The sequence below is a fragment of the Perognathus longimembris genome, chromosome 21 (genome assembly GCF_023159225.1).
Source record: "Perognathus longimembris pacificus isolate PPM17 chromosome 21, ASM2315922v1, whole genome shotgun sequence".
NCBI lineage: Eukaryota > Metazoa > Chordata > Mammalia > Rodentia > Heteromyidae > Perognathus > Perognathus longimembris.
In genome coordinates, this window is record NC_063181.1 from 11,424,880 (window position 1) to 11,444,154 (window position 19,275).

The 19,275-nt window shown below is 40.5% G+C and overlaps 1 protein-coding gene across 4 annotated transcripts; it reads right to left on the reverse strand.

Moving 5' to 3' along the window:
* Positions 1-920: 920 nt before the first annotated feature.
* Positions 921-17,892, reverse strand: Npy1r (neuropeptide Y receptor Y1). 4 transcript variants are annotated; one of them, XM_048330788.1, is made up of 5 exons: positions 17,882-17,892; positions 17,772-17,774; positions 8,011-8,115; positions 3,659-4,502; positions 921-3,536 (listed from the first exon to the last, which is right to left on the reverse strand). In XM_048330788.1, exons 4-5 carry the CDS (start codon positions 4,355-4,357, stop codon positions 3,084-3,086), a joined length of 1,152 nt encoding a protein of 383 aa, XP_048186745.1. In that variant the 5' UTR covers positions 4,358-4,502; positions 8,011-8,115; positions 17,772-17,774; positions 17,882-17,892; the 3' UTR covers positions 921-3,083. The 4 variants fall into 4 exon arrangements, with proteins under 4 accessions (XP_048186745.1, XP_048186744.1, XP_048186743.1 ...); XM_048330787.1 differs by lacking the exons at positions 17,772-17,774; positions 17,882-17,892 and adding an exon at positions 9,524-9,785 and having other exon boundaries at positions 8,011-8,168; XM_048330786.1 differs by lacking the exons at positions 8,011-8,115; positions 17,772-17,774; positions 17,882-17,892 and adding an exon at positions 9,524-9,785 and having other exon boundaries at positions 3,659-4,333.
* Positions 17,893-19,275: the final 1,383 nt, after the last annotated feature.

A 19,275-nucleotide genomic window follows, 5' to 3' on the forward strand; every position in this document is an offset into this window, starting at 1 on the left:
GAAGGTCTTGTATGAAATTTCCGGCACATTGTATGTGAAAATGAAAGTAGATTTTCATAATTCTAATGATTCTTATGTCAGTTTTCATCCTCAGAACATATCGTTTAAAATTAAACCGTGAAAGCAAACCCACAGAGAAAATATTTGCAAAGAATATATATATATTATTTTTAAAAACTTCAAATCACTTTACTCCCAAAGGGATGAACACAATCAACATGACAAACACTAGTGAAGGAGTTGGAGCCCTCATACTTTGCTGGTAGGGATTTAAAATGTGCAGCTGCTCTGAGAACTGTTGGGAAGTTTCTTTGTAAGCTAAACATAGAGTTGGCAGATGGCTCTTATGTATAGGTACACAAAAAAGGAGAATACACATCTACACAAAACCCTGTGCATGAATGTTTACACCAGCATTATTCTCAACAGCCTATTAGCTATTGAAACTATTATCAAGTGAGTGGATAAACGATATATAGTGTAGTCATAGAAATATTTGCAGTCAAAAAATGGTACCTAATGATTTGGAAATTTTTTGCAGCCTTGTTCTATTTCATTTCATCCTTTTAGTTTTTCTGTTTCATTTCTATCTTGTCTGTTTTACCTACTAATGTACAGAGATAGAATGTTACATGTACAGAGATAGAAAAATTCTATTCTAGAAGGATATCCTAATGATACCTTTGTTACTAGTTTACTAGCACTAGCTTGGCTGGGAGGGGAGGCATTGTCCAGTTATTCCTCAGTTTATGGCTCAGATAATTATTTCAACTTGAGCTTTGGTTTCTTCTTGTATGAAGTGGTGATACTATTAGTGACTCTATCCACATACTTGAAGTTTTAGTTGGCACATATGAAGTTAAAAAAACTCTAGCTACTCTCAACTTATTTAAAGTTCATAACGCTACATTAAATTATTCTTGGCTCCATAGTTGGCGTGCATGTAGCCATTCATTCTGTCTTGAGCTCCAAAGTCACTGGTGTTGACCACAGGCTATGAGCTCATCAACATCTTTGGGAAAACAGAAAAATTTGACACTCAGTTCATTATTCATGTACATCTGCAACTTACAGATCCAAACCAAGATTCTAGAATCCTAGAAGTAGCGATATCAGCAAATGTACTCACAAAAATATCACCTATGTATTGAAACCATTCCCAATTGCAATTTATTACTATGAACCTAAGTAGGCATAGAAAGACAGAATTTCTCAACAGTGCCTAAAAGCAGAAAAATGATAAAGTAGTTAAGAAGCCCAACTTTGAGTAAAAAACAATGATAGAATTTTCCAATAATCATCGATAGTTGGTTTTACAATTACTTTTCTTTGCCTAAATGATGGAGACTCATAGGCTGTGATTGGATTTCATGTTAACATTCATGTCAAAGTTGGCTGTTTGATTTCCGAAGTGGATGACACATTTCTAAAAATCTAGAATGCCATTTTGGCGTCCTTTGGACTGAAAATACATAGTAACAAAGAAATAACTTTCTTGGTCAAGAAGAATTTAGGAACAAAATTCAAAGAAAACATCTGTATGTGAATTCAATAGGATCATAAATGTAAAGGAACCACATTTGCCCATTTGCTCATGAATTTGTTTTAGGAATGTGTTTTGAAAACCCACACTCTCTGCACTGGAGAGTCATGGAGGAGAATTCCTGTCTTTCAGGAGTTCTCACACTTACAAGATGACCCAGAGCAGTCATTACAACAAAGAGTAGAAAATGTTTCATCAGCCAGAGGATCCTGGATGCGGTGGGAACATCACAAGGGTCAGAGACAAGAAAAAATTCACTGAAGACAGACAAACAGAGACTCCTCAGAAAAAGCAAAAACAATTTTAATAGCGAACATGTTTGCCTTTCTAAAATCAAACACATTTTTAATACACTGTATGATACACTGAAGCTTTGCCCTAGTTCTTCAAAGTGTCTTTCATCCAGATGATTCTGAGGTTCACTCATGATGACAAGGTACATGAAATTAAGTACATTAACATGATGTGAGGACTCCTCACATAGTGTAGGTGTCATAAGACTTCACAAGTCACACAGTTTACACACCACAAGCTATAAGACATTTTTACATATTTATTCCTCTTGGCAGGAGTGAACACTTTTTTAAACATTGTCCCTTGAAAGGTCGACAATTAAAGTAAAAAATAAGTTACTACACAGGCACTGCTCTATAGAAAATACATTTTGTGTTTCTATATATTGTAAGCTGGATATGCCTTTTGAATTATATATTTATATCAGAAAGACTGACAAACACTGAACAGTTATAAAGGATTAAAAAACAACAACCTCTTGACTATCAATTCAAATGAATATGATTTGCAGCAAAGCTAATGTACTTATTAAACTAATTACTTGAAAATGCTTTGGTTGTCAGGTACCAGAATGAATTTGAAGTTAGGGAACTGCTTTTCCACTTACTTCTTGTTGGTGGCCTAATTCCTCATGATATTCACAGTTGAAAAGCATTCTCTATGCGTTTTTATCTTAAGTGAACTCAATTAGGAAGAGAAAATTAAGTTTTCTCTTTAAATAACTTCTAAAAAGCAAATCACTCCCCAATGATATTAGACCCTCTTTAAGCTCTACACCTTGAGGGTAGCTATTACATCCCTCACCCTTGTAATAGACTGAAATGGCGTCTGTCATTAACTGAAGATGCTCAGGTGTATTGCGCATCTAATATAATCAGGATGACCTAGTATCATGGAAATATTAGAAAACGACTACTTCTGAAATCTGCTCATAGGAACACTTCAAAGAAGCTTCAGTCTAATAAATGCAATACTAACATCTTTATATTACATATCTCAGATCACCGTAAAAGCACTTCAGGAAAGTCTAGCCATCCTGGTTACCAGAAAGATGACAAAGCCCATACATTTTGTGTTCAAATGTCATGATGACAACCCTAACCAATGCAATGAAATGCAAGTCAGGAGACTCCCAGTCTGTTCACCAGTGCTGTCCATGCTCTTCTGTGGGAGGACAGGCAAGAACAGCTACCGGGCAGGTTGTGCTTGCTGTTAAACAAGGTGGGGCCCTGTGTTCCAAGCAGTTTCAGATTTTCTCATTGTCATCGCTGTTGATTTTTTTAAATGCGACTGGGCTTGCCTGTTTCAATGAAGTCTTGGAAACATCTGTATGCATGGTGGACATGGCGATGGTCTCGTAGTCATCATCCCGAGACCGGAAATCACAAAAGTTAAAGAAGAACTGCAGGTCTCGCTGGAAGTTTTTGTTCAGGAAGCCATAGAAGATGGGGTTGACACAGGTGGAGATCATGGCCGTGAGGTGACAGAGCAGGAACAGCAGGTTGTGGTTGCACGTGGCGATGATCTGATGGTTCCAGTCAAACACGGTGTTGAAGATGGTGAGCGGCAACCAGCACACGGCGAAGGCCACCACAATGGAGAGCAGCATGACGTTGATCCTTTTGCTTTCACTGGACCTGTACTTGTTGTCTCTCATCTTGTCCATCATATTGTTCCTCTTTTTTAAGCGAATGTAGATCTAGAAAGGAAAACACACAACACACAAAACCCAGTAAGTTCAAATGGAGCCACTTGTTTGATGAGGAATTCTGAGGAAAGGAGGCATGAGAGGGAAATGACAGGGCAGAAAGGGTTCCTCACCTTGAAGTAGCATATAAAGATAAAGCAGAGTGGGCCAAAGTACTGCAGCGCCAAAAGGAGGGTTGTGTACGACAACCGATGAGAGTCCGACGGGAATTTATCAAAGCACACGTACTTGCCTTTGAATGCGTCTAGGGTCACGTTTTGGAAGGGCTCGTCAGTCAGGACCTGATAGATCAGGAAGGGTAGAGAGGAAGCCACAGCCAGCACCCAGATCACAGCAATACCTATGTACGCATGTCTGTTATTGGGTCTCCAGCCTCGTGGGTTGATGATCAGCTGATGTCGCTCCACAGCGATGAGAACCAGAGAGAAAATGGACACCGTGATTGAAACGCATTGCACAAAAGGATTCAGTTTGCACATCGTCTCCCCAAAGACCCAATGGTCCATAAGCGTGTAGACAAATGTGAAGGGGAGACACATAATAGCAACCAGCAAGTCTGAGAAGGAAAGGTTCACGATTAGGATGTTGGTAACGTTTCTCATCTCCTTCTGTTTCAAGATGATTATGATCAAGGCCAGGTTTCCAGAGACCCCAAGGATAATCACAGCTCCATATGCAAGAGCCAAGGTAAATATCACAGCCAAGGGCAGGTGACAATCATCATTTTCAAAAGCCAAATATGGGGAAATCTTTTCTGACCAGTTATAGTGCATGGAGTGATTTTCAACCTGGGAAAATGATGTCGAATTCATTGTGTTAGTTGTGTTGTTATAGATTAGACAAGTGGGAGGTTTGTTTCTTCAAAGCAGGTCAAACGTTCAACATATTCCTATTCCATATACTGGCAGCCATTTACCACAATTATTCTGAATTCTTTATTCCCTTGCATTGAACCACCTGTAAAGAGAAAATGACAGATTGCATTACTAATTTTGAGGGTAGTCTAAATGAATTCTGACTCATAGTGAAGGCATTGAAATGAGTAAAGAAAATGTAATCTTGTGAATCTTTTTTAAAAGGCAGATACAATGCAAAATTTTTAATTTTTACAGTTCTGCTTGGCATAAGGTCACATCCCAACACTTGGCAGGCTTAGGTGGGAGGATCACAAGTTTCGTGCTAGTTAGGGGCTGCATGGTGAGTTCAAGGCTAACCCTGGAGTAGACAAGAAACCCTGTCTCAAAAAACAAATCACCCCACACTGGAGCTTGAACTCAGGACCTCAAGTGTTTACATAGCTTTCTCATTTAAGGTTGGATCTCTACCACTTGAACCATATCTCCAGTTCCAGATTTGGCTGGTAAATTGGACATAAAAGTCACTCAAATTCTTCTGCCTGGGCTAGCTTTGAACCTTAATTCTCAGGTCTTAGCCTCCTGAGTAACTAGGATTACAAGTGTGAGCCACTGGCAACCATTATTTAGACTTTCTTGTACATTGAGTTTTGCTAATCCTCCATATTATATAGTATATAGTTTTCTGTCAAAATATCTCGGTATGAACTGAACACCTGGGGGGGGAGGGAAAGGGGGGAGGGAGGGGGGCATGAGGGACAAGGCAACAAACAGTACAAGAAATGTATCCAATGCCCAACGTATGATACTGTAACCTCTCTGTACATCAGTTTGATAATAAAAATTTGAGAAAAAAAATATCTCGGTATATATCAGACCTCCTGAAGTCTTATACACACCATACTATCAACATAGTCTGAAACATTGAAAGAATGTGAAGATGTAATAAACCACTTAGTCCACAAAGTAAATCATTAAATGTATGGACAGAAAAGGTAATGCAACAATAATAAGAACATGATTCTTTCTCATACTGTAGAAGTGGAAAAACAAGTCTGAGGTTGCACTGTGATAATTACTCACCACACACTGGACTGCATTTCAATGCATGTATTATTTAGCATAAATATGTTCATAGGGTGATAATCAATGCAGTGGTACATCAAAAAATTCTTTTATAAGAGACTGTTCAAAGACTCCATGATATTTCAGAAAATAGAATGGTAAAGAGACCTTCTACAATTTGGCCTGTAGATTATACAGAACTGGGCTTAGTTCTGTATCTAAATATCCAAGTTAGAAATAGGACCAGAGGATATATATAAACACACACATATGTATGTACATATATATGCATACATATACATTTTTAAAATAAATGCCAATAACATTATAGGAACAACTGTCTTCACAACTAGCAAGTGCTCCATATACAAAGCTTATGGAGGACCATTTCAAAGAGTTTCCACATTGTATACATCCTAACTTTAAGAAACTATGTATTGTATTAGCATGCCAGAAGGTTTTAAGGATTGCTAAAGTATTTTTTCCATGTAAAAGCTTCCCTCCTCACCATATTTTATATGTATCCAATGCACGGTTATAGTTTGCTTGGAATTTTAATTTTTGTGCATATGTGTTGATCAGGATTGAATCCAGGGCCTTGTGCATGCTAGGCAAGCACTCTACCATTTAAGCTATGCCCCCTAGTCTGTATAATTGGATATGTATAAAGGTTGTAATCACAGCACTTTGTGATGTAAATATTCTTCTTTTGCTAAAAAGACAAAATGCAGACAGTCTTGTACAAATTGAAGGCTCCTTTACAAAGAAAAAAAAAGACCTCTGATTTTCCCCTACATTAATAAGTAAATATATGATATGGGATTTGTTATGCTAAGTAGCAGGTTATTGTGCCTAGTTGAGAAACTAAGTTGTCCTTTATGTTACCACAGAAAAGAGAATTATGTAGATTTACTTCCATTAAAAGGAAAATAAGACACTTAGTGAACAAAAATGTGTTTGCCTCTTTTTTTTTTTTTTTTTGGCCAGTCCTGGGCCTTGGACTCAGGGCCTGAGCACTGTCCCTGGCTTCTTCCCGCTCAAGGCTAGCACTCCGCCACTTGAGCCACAGCGCCGCTTCTGGCTGTTTTCTGTATATGTGGTGCTGGGGAATCGAACCTAGGGCCTCGTGTATCCGAGGCAGGCACTCTTGCCACTAGGCTATATCCCCAGCCCCTGTGTTTGCCTCTTAAGTGATGACTCTAATAAACTTTTCCCTTAGTGTTTTGCTTTCTAGAATATAAGGTGTTTTCTATTATGAAACTACAGTTGGGCCTTATAAAACTGAAGAGGGAAAATAGAGGTTGCCATCACCAATCAAAGTATTAAAGCATTATAATGTGTATGCTTTTTAAGGGTGAAAGAACGTCATTAGAAATGATGTTCTATGTCACAACCTGGAATGACTTGCTAATTCTAATCACACTTTCTCAAGAATTCTTCAGGCATAGAAAGAATGATCAGTTGTATGCTAGGGTGTGAGAACAACCATCAAAGAAATGGGTAACCATTTTTAAGGTTTTGATTTTTGGAAAGCTCTTACTTTCTTGCAGAAATCAAGAAAATTCAGCACTGTACTTCATATTCATGTTACTATAGAGATGTTCATTGTTACCTGTCAGTTACGAGTTTTTCTTCATTACTTGAAGTACACTAGCATGGTGAGCAGCAAAATACTTTCTCTTGATCTTCTTGAGGTTCCTTGTCATCACCAGAGAAATAATGACTTTGATATGAGACACATGACCTGTAGGTTTTTGACATTCCTCACTTTGACACCTAGAGACCTCTAGGTCATGCTGTCCTTCCTCTCTTTGCAGTAGTAACTGATATGTATGCTCTGTTCTAGGATAACGTGTATATTCTGAGTCCATCAGATATAGTCCTGCACACCCCCCCCCATCCCACTTACTGGGTGTTCTGTCAATCTCACCTCCTCCCCCCCATTCAAATTCTACCTCTCTCTCAAATCACCATGTGGTACCTGGAAACCTTGATTGACTTGCATTGATTTTTAAAGTAGGCATTGTCATACTTTGACACAAAATACTTTTTTTGTGGTACTGGGATTTGAACTCAGGGCCTTGTACTTCCTAGCAGGTGCTCTGCCACTGGAATCATACCTCCAGCCTTTAACGTGGAAATGATTAGCTTGACTGATTGCATTTATGGAGATGGCAGGTACATGGTTAGGACATGAGTAAGTTAATTGTGACATCATTCTACTCCATCCTATTCTTTTTATATGCATAATGAATGTTTAAGTATAACAATCATTTTATTAGATTAGGTACATTTCCCATAAAAATAGGAATTGTTTCTGAAAGAACATCCATTCAGCCAACAAATGCATATTTAACACTTACTTTGTGCCTGGCCTAGTTTTAGTGCAGACAGAGGTGATTTTTCAACTAAGTTTCTAGATTTGTGGGCAAAACCAAGAAAAAATAAAGTAGCAAACAATATGGTAGACTATAGTGATTAGTGCCATGGGGAATAGCGGATGAGGGAAGGGGGGAATTGGGACTGTTGGGAATTGTAGTTCTTACTATGTGGTAAGAGAAGGCACACCACCCAAGGGTGCTGAGGAAGGAAGCCAAGGCATCTCCGAAACTGCATCCCACGTGGAAGGCACAAACACAGCAATCCTAAGGCTTGAGTGTCCCTACTGTGCTGAAGAGCAATCGGAATGGGGATAGGCAGAGACCTATAGGAAATTAAGAAGAAGCGGGACAGGCGTTGAATTGGGAAGACTCAAGTGAAGGGACACAAGCCTGTGCATGACCTGTTCCACCAGGATGGTCTTTGCTTATAAACGCAGAGATAAGGAAGCACTGAACAGCCTTTGACAAGCAAGTGAAGTTACATGCTTCTGCTTTAGACTCACTGCTCTGGGTGCTGCTTTTGCTACACTGCAGGAGGAAAAGAGAAGTCAGGAGAATCATCAGGAGGACATTGCAGAGGAGGAATCGAGTTGTTCATGTGCCAGGGAAGAAAATAAAAACTTGTATAGACACCAACTCATTCTGACAACTTTGAGAACTCATGCAACTAGTTGTTTTAGGTAAGCATACTGAAACATCACTCTGCAAACACGAAAATGATATTTGACTGGCATGTCCAAGGTGACAGATCTATGAGGAACAGTGGCTTCCCACTTAATTTACCAAAGGTTAATTTACTTCTACAGAAGTGTTTGTGTGCTGTGTAGTGGATGGTAGATATTCTGGTTGGTAAAGCAGTTTTGTGTTGGATAAAAGTGTATATTTTACTTGGCTCTCATATAATGTCAAGAAAGGATAATTGCCAGAAAATAGCAGTACTGGGTTGACATATCCTGTCTTTGGGAAAGGAAACAATCTGACATTTGCTGTTCCAAGATATATTTATAAAATAAACGATAAAACCAGAGACACTGAAGCAACTAAAGACTGTTCCATCTCAGTGTAGCTCCCGCGTACATTTAGAGACAAAATAGACATTGCATGTATACATGAAATGATTCCCCATTGCAAAGGGAAATTACCTTCCTCTTCTTTTCAATTAGAATACTTGGCTTCTTGCTGTGGACTTTTTCCCCCCAAATCAAGATTGTCTTGATTAGATAGAGCCTCCCAAAGTTACTGCTAGCTTATCTAAATGACTTACATAATTCTCTGCTGCTTCCGGGAATGGGGGCGGGGAAGGAAGGGTTGACAAGGGCGGTAGCCACCAGGAGCGCTCAGTCTGTGGGCAGGAATGGGGAACTGGGCTTTGGGCAGGAAGAGCTTTTTCCTTCTCTGTGGAAGGGAGTCTGCCCAGGGACTGACAGCTAGCTTGCTCTTTCTCAGTTTCCGTCCTGAGAGAAACAGACAAGCTGAGTCTCTGCCTCTCCTGCCTGTGGATGCCATTCCTTAACCCAAATTAGAGTAGGATTGAGGTGTGGATGGCAAACCTCTGCGAAAGAAAGAACAAAAAAGGTGGAACCTGAAGGCAGGGTTCCTCCAATCCCTCTTCTCCCCTTTTTTTTTCCTGTGCTGAGTTACCAAGGTGTTCAGTCCACATTCCTGTCGGCATGCTTACCTGGCAGCTTCTGCAGATGATGGAACTAGTTCTCGAATTGCAGAACAACTCCACACACATGCCTCTGCAGGAGCCCTGTCTTCTCTCAGGAACAAATTCTATCCGTGACCACGAGAGACAGGCAAAACGGGAAAATCTCCAGCCCAAAGCGAACCAGCCCAGGCCCAAATCCAGCGTCAATTTGCTTTCCTTAGCCTCACACCGATCCTTTCCCCATTTCACATCCCTCCGGGCTAGCAGAGGACCCAGGGCGCATCGCAGGCCCCCTCTCCTAACCCAGCCTGCTCCCCCATGCACATTCTCCAAGACAGAGCTGGAGAGACCGGGGCTTGAAAGTCCACAAACGCGGGGCAGGGCTCAGAGCATCCCGCAGGGTGCAGACACTGTTAGGCCCCAGGGCAGCGGGGGGTCTGGGGCTCCTTCCCAGCTCAGATGAGTGGCGGGTCGGGCGCAGCTCTCCAGGCTCCGCATTTCTGGGGCACCCGCACCTGCGCCCGCATGGGGACCCCGCCGGCCCCGGGGCCGCTGGACGGGGTGGGAAGGTGGACTGTTCTGGAAACCCACCCTTCCCAGCGCACCCGACCCGGGTACTCCATGAAAAAGTCCGGCACACAGCAGCGGCTTCAGCCAGCTCCAGAAAAAGAGCAAGACGCTGGAGGTGCGGGGCCGCCCCGCGCGGGACACCTGGCCACCTGCGTGGCCTCCCGAAGAGCCCGGGAGAAGAAAACTTGGGTTCCCCAAGCGAAGCCGGGGCGCAGCGCGCCGGGCTGCGCGCACGCGGGGGAAGGTCCCGGAGCATCCCGCCACCTGCCCGCACGGACAGAGGTTTCCCCCGCCCCCGTCCCCACTCCAGCCCCCCGAGTTTTGGGGGGAGCCCTCGCGGTCTTTCTCGTCTCCTCTCCCACCTCACCCCACCACCAAGCGATTTCTCCCAAGTCCCCGCCGAATAGCATCAACTGGAAACTTACCTCGCCGGTCTCGCAGCCGGGTTAAAGCGGGAAAGGGGAGCGGGAGCGAGCGAGGGGCGCGGGGAGGAGAGGAAGCTCCGCCGGGGCTCCTCCCGCTCAGCTCCCGAAGACCGCGGGCGAGGGGAAGAGACGCCCCCTGCAAGCCCAACTCCACCTCATCCCCGGGCCACGTGACGGCGCCCCGGGAGGCGCGCCCTCCGCTCCCCGAGCCCCCGAGCGAGCGAGCCCCGGCGTGCACGGCTCGGAGCTCTGCGGGGCGGGGGGGGGGGGGGGGGGAAGGCGAGCGGGCGAAGCCGTGGGACTCGCCCGCGCCCGGGGCTCGGCGCCCGGACCCCGCTCCCCGCCGAGGCCGCCCGGAAAGCACCGCGATCCGGCCCGGCGTACACGCCAAAGTCAATGCCACCGCCCGCGCCTTTGTTTGCGGGTCAGTGCCATCTGGTGGCCGAAGCCCTGCCAGGCTTGGAGTCCAGACCCGGCCGCCCCGAGCGCGCGGGCTGCGGCCAGCGCCGCCTCACTCCCCGCAACTTGGCCACGAATGGGTTTTCTTTTCTTTCTTTCTTTTGTGTGGCACGAATCATTCCTCAGGCCAGGCCTAGAAGTTGTTTGTTCTACTAATTGTGAATAGCAACAACGAAAGTTTTGCAAAAACCAAAGAAGTGTGTGTGTGTGTGTGTGTGTGTGTGTGTGAGAGAGAGAGAGAGAGAGAGAGAGAGAGACAGACACAGGGAGAGAGACAGAGACAGACAGACAGACAGACAGAGACAGAGAGATAGAGACACAGAGACAGAGAGACAGAGACAGACAGAGACAGACAGAGACAGAGAGAGACAGAGACAGAGAGACAGAGACAGAGACAGAGAGACAGACAGAGAGAGAGAGAGAGAGATTGAGAGATTTTTTGTTCCTCTCAGAAAATAAATGTGTTCAGTGTGACTCGTTCCAAGAACCTGGCTGCTTTTCGGATTTGTTTGTATTTCTGGAGGGAGGTTAAGGAGGCGTCGAGCCTTGTGAAGGAAAAAAAAATCAATTCTATTTCTTCAGTGCTTCATCTTTTACAATATGGAACCAGGAAGCGAGGGAGAGAGAGAGAGGGAGGGAGGGAGGAAGGAAGGAAGGAAGGAGGGAGGGAGGAAAGGAAGGAAGGAAGGAAGGAAGGAAGGAAGGAAGGAAGGAAGGAAGGAAGGAAGGAAGGAAGGAAGGAAGGCAAGCAATAGCATGCCTAGCTGTAGTTAAGCAATCCAGGCTTATCATTAACATCTCAGTTATTTTTCATGGTTCTGTTCTGGAAGTCACTTAATAAACACCTATTCATAGATTAAACAAGATTAATTGCTGCAGACGTCGGAAGATTTCTTCAAATTAATAATAGTCTTTTATTTAAAATATGGACATTGCCTTGAAGATGCAGAAACGTTGTACTACAAAACAACCCCTATCAGCCATCTTCTAACTAGAAACAAAATTAAAATTTGAAACATACTTCTGTGACTTACAGTTGAGATTCCTCTTTTTTTCTGATCATTAGCCTGACTAAATGTTATTTGAAGTCTGGTGAGAGTTTTTTCACATAGATCATGATGTACATTATCTCTGGCATTTCTTCTCTCCAGAAAATATTTCTAAAGTATTTCTTCCTAGACATTTTTATACAGTTGGTAAAAGTCATAACCACACTACACGTATGCCATGCATTGAGTGTGTAATAATAAATATAGGTATGCATTTCAATACTATTCTAATAGTTAAACTAAAATGATAAACCTGATATCGTGTATGTATATATTTGTACACACACATGTGCCAAGACAAACTATACTACACTATTAGTACTTTTATAGGATCTCACACTTGTGCTAGGTCAACTGAGACTTTAACCTTCCAGTTTCCATGTTCCATACATCTGGGTTGATAAGCAGACACCACTACACCCAGCTTCTTACCGGTTGAGAGTAGCCTTAAAGCATGGTCTCCCCCTCTTTGTCCCCTGAGTAGCCAAGATAAGACATGAGGTGCCTGGCTCGATTCTTTTAAGGAACAATAGCATACACATCCCGCTCTTAGAAGGAAGTTTCACCTATAGTTATGATGTCATTTGAGACTATTGCAAGAATTACTAATAACGTAATTTGATTCTCTACCAAGGTTATATACTTATATGTAAATATGATTATCATATTAACAAGTATCATTTTTGTGGTGAGACTATAATTTGGACTTGGATACCATATGTGTGTTCCAAAAATGCTAATAAAAATACATATACAAGGTCTGCATTGATATGGTCATTGTGTTTTTACCATTTTACTAACTCGGTTTTTATGAATATTACTCTTGAGGCAAATCCTCATAGCTCCATTTTTAAGATATGAATTTCAAATACTAACATTTGAAGGCTTATTGGTCTAAAAAGACCATTCTCTGTATCAAATTTTGAGGCACATGAAGTTTTGAAATGCTAATGAACAGCAAAATTGTTTAACTCTAGAAATATCACTAAGGATTCTTTTTATATGTAAACTAGAGAAACCAGGCATGGTAAAATGCAAATACTTAAGGAGCCCCTTATAATGCAATCTTATGAGAAGCTTACAAAAGCAAAGTAGTCTGAATTCTTCAGAAAATCATATCTTGAATTTTAAGATTACTATGTTGAATTTTAAGATCACATTATTTTTCTGTTCTTAATTAGTCATTTGCATACTTTCCTATTTGGAAAATCAGTCAATAAAATTTTGCCTCTCCTTAAAGAGATACATTTGTAAAATTCTGAGTATTTCCTTTTGAAATTTCATAACAGCTTGACATATAAACTAAGCAAATCTTAATTTTATTGTTTAAAAAGTGGAACATTTTTATGGTCTTTAAATAGCCTTTAAATTCCATAATTCAGATCAGGGGATAGGGTGGAGCTTTGTAATAGAGAACTTGCCTAGTATGCATAAAGTTTGGATTCAATCTATAAAGAAGCCAGAGGAGGAAAGATAAAAGAAAAATTAACACGTACAAATTTCTAAATAAAAATAAATTCTATGATTAATAATTGTCTAGAAAAAAGTGGGTCATTGTATTTGGTACAGGAACTGAAGTAATGTAATGAATTACTTTCCTGGTGAATCTCTGCTGAAAAGGTTAAAGTTTCTAAAATGCTACTAGGTCCTGATGCAAGTGAACTGTTACAGAGGGTTATTCAGAGAAATCTTGATAGGCATTAACATTCCATGTTTTTAAAAAATGTAGGTTATACTGAATAGGAAGAACTTCCATTGATTAGGATAGAACGTCCTTCAAGGATAATATTCCTGGAATAGTATTGTGGAGTAAATGTTGCTTTTAAGAGCATGAGGAGACTAAGACATAAGGAATCAGGTTTCAAAGACAGATCAGACAGAAAAATCAGTGAGACTCTAAAATAATCATCAAAATGCTGGACTGGTAGAAAGGCTCAGGTGATCGAGCTACAGTAATAAGCAAGAAAGTCAAGCAAGAACAAGAGGTCCTGAATGCAAGCCCTGCTAGTGTTGGGGGTAGGTGGGGGAGATGTGTGTGTCTGTGTGTGTGTGTGTGTGTGTGTGCGTGTGTGTGTGAGAGAGAGAGAGGCAGACAGACAGACAGACAGACACAAAGACACAGGAAAAGAGACAGAGACACAGGAAAAGAGACAGACACATAGAAAGTAATAAGATAATACTTTCAGTAAATCAATGACATTGTTAATTATAAATAAATCTCAATGTACAGCATTAATTTTTTTTAGTTCACGGCTTAAAAGTGATTAAATATAGCAGGTAAATACTTTTGACTAAGTTGGTCAGTACCATTAATCAGTATCATCATTTTAACTCAACTGTCTTTTTGAGTGGATTCACTATGGTAAACAAGTGATCATTTAGTTAAACAGGAACTACACGAGTACCTAGACAAATTGTTCAATTATCTCCCTTTTGTAGAAGATTCCAAACACTGTTTGTGGATTGCACTTGATATGAAATTGAAATGCAGTTCAATAAAGTTTCACTGGATTTCATAGGCTACCTATTTGAAACATCTTTAAAACTTTCTAGAATAATATTCTAGAAAACAAAGTTCTCAAAATTATTTAGTACATATGCAGATATTTTTCTGTAGGAGTTATGTTATTAGAGAAACTTCATATCTTTAATAAAAGGTAATACTGTGTTTTAAGATGTAATGTTATGAGAAAATTACATAGAAGAATGAAGGGAACTCTGTGATTGTTACTATTATCATTTTAATAGTAATTATGACATTTTGTTTCAGATGTCCTTTCAAAGAAACAGGGGTTAAAAAAACAGCTGTTACTATGTGAAATTATTTCCTTTTTCTTTTTTATCTTCCATATGGTTTAGCACCTGTTGTCACTGTACTTGATTTTGTTGCCCTGGGTATCATATATATTTGTCTGAATCTGGGAAGGGAAAGGGAGCATCAAAATGGTGAGACAAAGGGCAAACCCTGAACCAATGTAGCAGCAATACTTACCAGACAATATGTTGTAAACCAACTGTACAACTGGGGGCAGGGAATTGGGGAGGAGGGAAGGTAGGAGAAAAATGAGGGAGGAGGCAACAAGTTTGACAAGAAATATACTCACTACCTTATGTATGTAACTGTAACCCCTCTGTACATCACCTTGACAATAAAAATTAAAATAAAAATACAGATGTTGACCAGGATCAGTAAGAATCAGACCTTCCATCACCTTTGATAAATGTCTGTAATGGCCAATATGTCCCATATCCTTACTGTAATCTCAGGCCTGCTACTGTACACTGTCATTGTGTATATAGCACTTCAAGTAGCCAATGTCAGCAGATTGAGAACTTTATAGCCCAAGAAGGTCATAAATGGGCAGAGGGTATACTATGACCTATTCCTGCATATCTTTCCACTAAATATATGCATCCTGTCCTTACTCCTTGGTTTAAGGACAAGCTATTGTTTTTATTCCCTCAAACACATATAATTCTAGACAATACCTAAATATCCAAGTATGAAGTATTGTGTACTCTGACTCCTCTGAATTCATGAGATTATATAGCTACTAGTTTTTCGTGTAGCATGTAGGAAAAAATAACTCCATTTCACAGATTATTATATTAATACATTACAGATTATAATTTCAGATGAGCCTTGGGGATCACCCAGAAACTCTTGGGCCTGAGTTCTTTTGTGAGCTGTTTTGTAATGTCATCCTTTTTGCTCAGCGCCCTACCCCATAACCTTATTTTCACTGGACTCTCTTTTCTTTTCCATTGAGTAAAGTCCCTCATGGATTTACTCTGTAACTTTCATATCCCTGGCTTTGGCAGTGGATCACTGGAACAGCTGTGGCAACCCCCAGGCTGTGTGAGTCACCCCATCCTGCTGACTTCCAAATGCTATGGAACAGAGACAAGCCATCCCCACTCTGTCCTTCTGCAGCACTTTCCCAGGCAACCAGGAGCAGAAAAATCTACACATCATCATATTCTACTATGTTTTGTTGATACTAAGTGTTAAGTGCAATATCTCTTTACTCAACTATTTACCTTATCTTTTTAGCCCAACAATAAAATAAAAAACCAAGACAAACTATTTCATCTCCTTCTCACAGTAACTCTTCCCTATGCACCTCACTCCAAGCCACCTTCTCTTTCTTGGACAGTACACGTTGCCTCTTCTCTCAGCTATTCTTCTCGTACCTGAAACTAACTCTGCCAAATGGCCAAAAACACGGGGCACAATCTAGACTTCATTATATTTACCCTTTGTGTCTCAAAGGCATTTTGTGACCAACCTCTCCTCCAAGAGTCTTTGTTTTCTTTGACTTTGCTAAAGACATTTCGGCCTCTTTCTCTCAGTCATCTCCCCTAAGATCTCCCATTTTCAACTACGTCTAAGATGTTTTTCTCTCTAGGATCCTGTCATGAAAATAGGGCCAGAGATAACCTTTCGTATCAATCTAAACGAATCTTTCTCTGTCTCTCTCTTTCCCCCCCTTCCTTTCTTCTGTCCATCTTTTTATATCAGACTAGGCTCATTAGCCTGCCAAGACCAACTCAAATTCTCACACAATTAGTTGTTTTCAAGACAATCAAAATGAACATGATTTCAACCGTTTAGAGTCCATTTACTTCATATGCATTGAAAAAGTCTCCAGTTTGCTAGCCACACAGGAGACAATGTCTGTAGCTATAAAAAAATCCCAAACCATGGCTGCCACAGTCCCCCTATTCCCTTGTGGAGTGATTTTGTGGACACCTGGAAGACCTCTCCATTGTCCTTTCTGCCCTTAAAGTCTCCTTGTCCTAAATTCTTTTTGGCTGCTAGCTCTACCCTGATGTCTCTGCTGTTCATGGAGGACACCACACTTGCCTGTCATACCTTCAAGAACTACTTGAATTAACTTGGTGCCTTTTGTTTTCCTTGATCAAACTTGAAAAGTCACTTTAATGGATTCCATCTTATTCCACTCCCTCTCTTCCTTCCTCCCTCCCACCTTCCATAGGACCATCCTCCCCTCCCTCATCTCATTCTTAATGCTTAGCAATACCTTTCACTATCAATTATGTCCTTGTGTGCTCACAACTGAAATCTCCACCCAATGTACAGGTGTGCGTTTCCTGGGCAAATGTGCCTCTCAGCTCGTGGGATCTGATCTCAACCACATCAACAGCTCAGTCTTCTTCCTCAAAACAGTCTCTAGCTATTTTCCCAAGCCTTCCCTTTTCTCACACTCTCAAATAACAGTGGGTCATATATTCCCAAGGATTCTTATTTCCTAACATTTCTCCCACATACATTGTATCATCTCCTTAAGCTCTGCTTATTTGTCTGTTTACACAGTCTCTGCCACTGTCTCTCTTCAGAGCGATCCAATGATCTCTCAACTTCAATCGTCCGATTGCTCTCCCTTCGGTTCCTTCAAGCAAAGCACTAACACAGCCATATTTGGTATCATCCTCTATCACATGCACGTGAGTATGTGAGTCCTCCTGACCAATTTTCACCTCTCTAAGGTCGCACATAGTCTCCTTCGTGTAGGGTTATTGTCCTCCATCTTACTTTCCCTATCCCTGCAACCTACTGTATAACTCTTACCAATTTTTCAGTTCAAGTATCTTTGTAACTACGAATTCCTCTGTCTACCTTTGCACCTCCTCTCATACGCTGACTTCCAGGTTTCTTTCTGAGCAAATGCACTACAAGCCATTCCTTATTTATTTGCACAGATCTACTACGCTGTGATCTCATGAAAGCAATGATTGCTTTGGTTTCACCAGCTCTTTAAACTTAGAGTCTAGCAGGGTTTTGTAAGGCACTGAAAAGGTTGTGTTGAAAAATTTAACAATTAGTAATAAGATAGGATTACAAAAATTGGCAACATTACAAAGTCAGTCCATTTTTTTTCATCTTAGATATTGAAAAACTGCCCTTTCAACATTTGCATTTACAATGGATTATGGCTATTTTCAGGCATGTACCTTTTCCAAACAAGTTTTTACTACTATTCTTCTGATAATTTGGATTTTTATGTATTTCTTCTGCTTTCTACATCATATGTAGACCCAAATAATGCATTCAGGACCCTTTTACAAAATAGACTAGATAGGAAAATGCTTCTAATGCTCCTGAATGAAACATTCCATATATTTTTTTCTGCCAGTTTGCTAACATGCTTTTAAAAGCTGAAATGCCTGTGAAAAAATGATCAGAGTATGAATATGGTAGCAGAGATTTTGGAAAAGCATGGTTATTCAATTACATTAACTTTTGATTCTGGGATTAGGCTTTGAAGAGTTCTCTAAACATTCTTTTTAAAGACTATTCAAAACAAACCAGCATAGCAAAAAAATAAATAAACAATAGGTCTCATTTTATTGCAACTTAAATATAGTACAGCTATATTTAGATATAACTAGACTGAAAAAAATTCATCATGAAAATTATTTGAAAGGAAAACAGCTTTACAGGATAATAATGAACACTGTATTTTTTGTAATGTATAGACGCAAAGGTCTATGTGGTGCATCTATGAATTTATATGCTAAAAATATTACCTCACCAAAGGAACCCAAGGTTTCTAAATAATATAGACAGATAAAAGATGGTTTGTGGATAAGTAAAACATTAACTTCTTTTGGGAAAGGAAGTATCAAATACAGTTGTATAGCTATTAAAAGAAGACATAAAAGAGGACATGCCAATTGTAAGAGAAAACAATCAAGTCTGTTTCTTCTTTTTTCTCTTTTTTCCTGATTTGTTGTGCCTGCTTTTCTTTCTTCCTACAATGGATGTGAGACAAACAGTATCTGTGACTATCAACTTTTTCTAAAGATACATAAGTACTGTTTTTCTTATTTTTTTTTTTTTTGATCATGGGGATTGAACTCAGAGCCTAGACACTGTCCCTGAGCTCTTCTTGCTCAAGGCTAGCACTTTACCACTTTGAGCCACAGTTACACTTCTGGTTTTCTGATGGTTAACCAGAGCTAAGAATCTTATGGACTTTCCTGCCTGGGTTAGCTTTGAACTATAATCCTCATATCTTAACCTCCTGAGTAGCTAGGATGCCAGGTTTGAGCCGCCAGTGCCTGGCAAAAGTACTGCTTTTCTACACAGGTATCTGTAATGGGTGTGTGATGATGAATAATATCATAGATTTTCACAGCGATAAGAGGTTTTAGGTCGGTTATTTAAAATATCCTTTTACAGACTAAGAAAGTAAAGATCAACAGATAAAGTTCCTTGTCTAAAGCTGTACTTTTTAAATTTTTATTTATT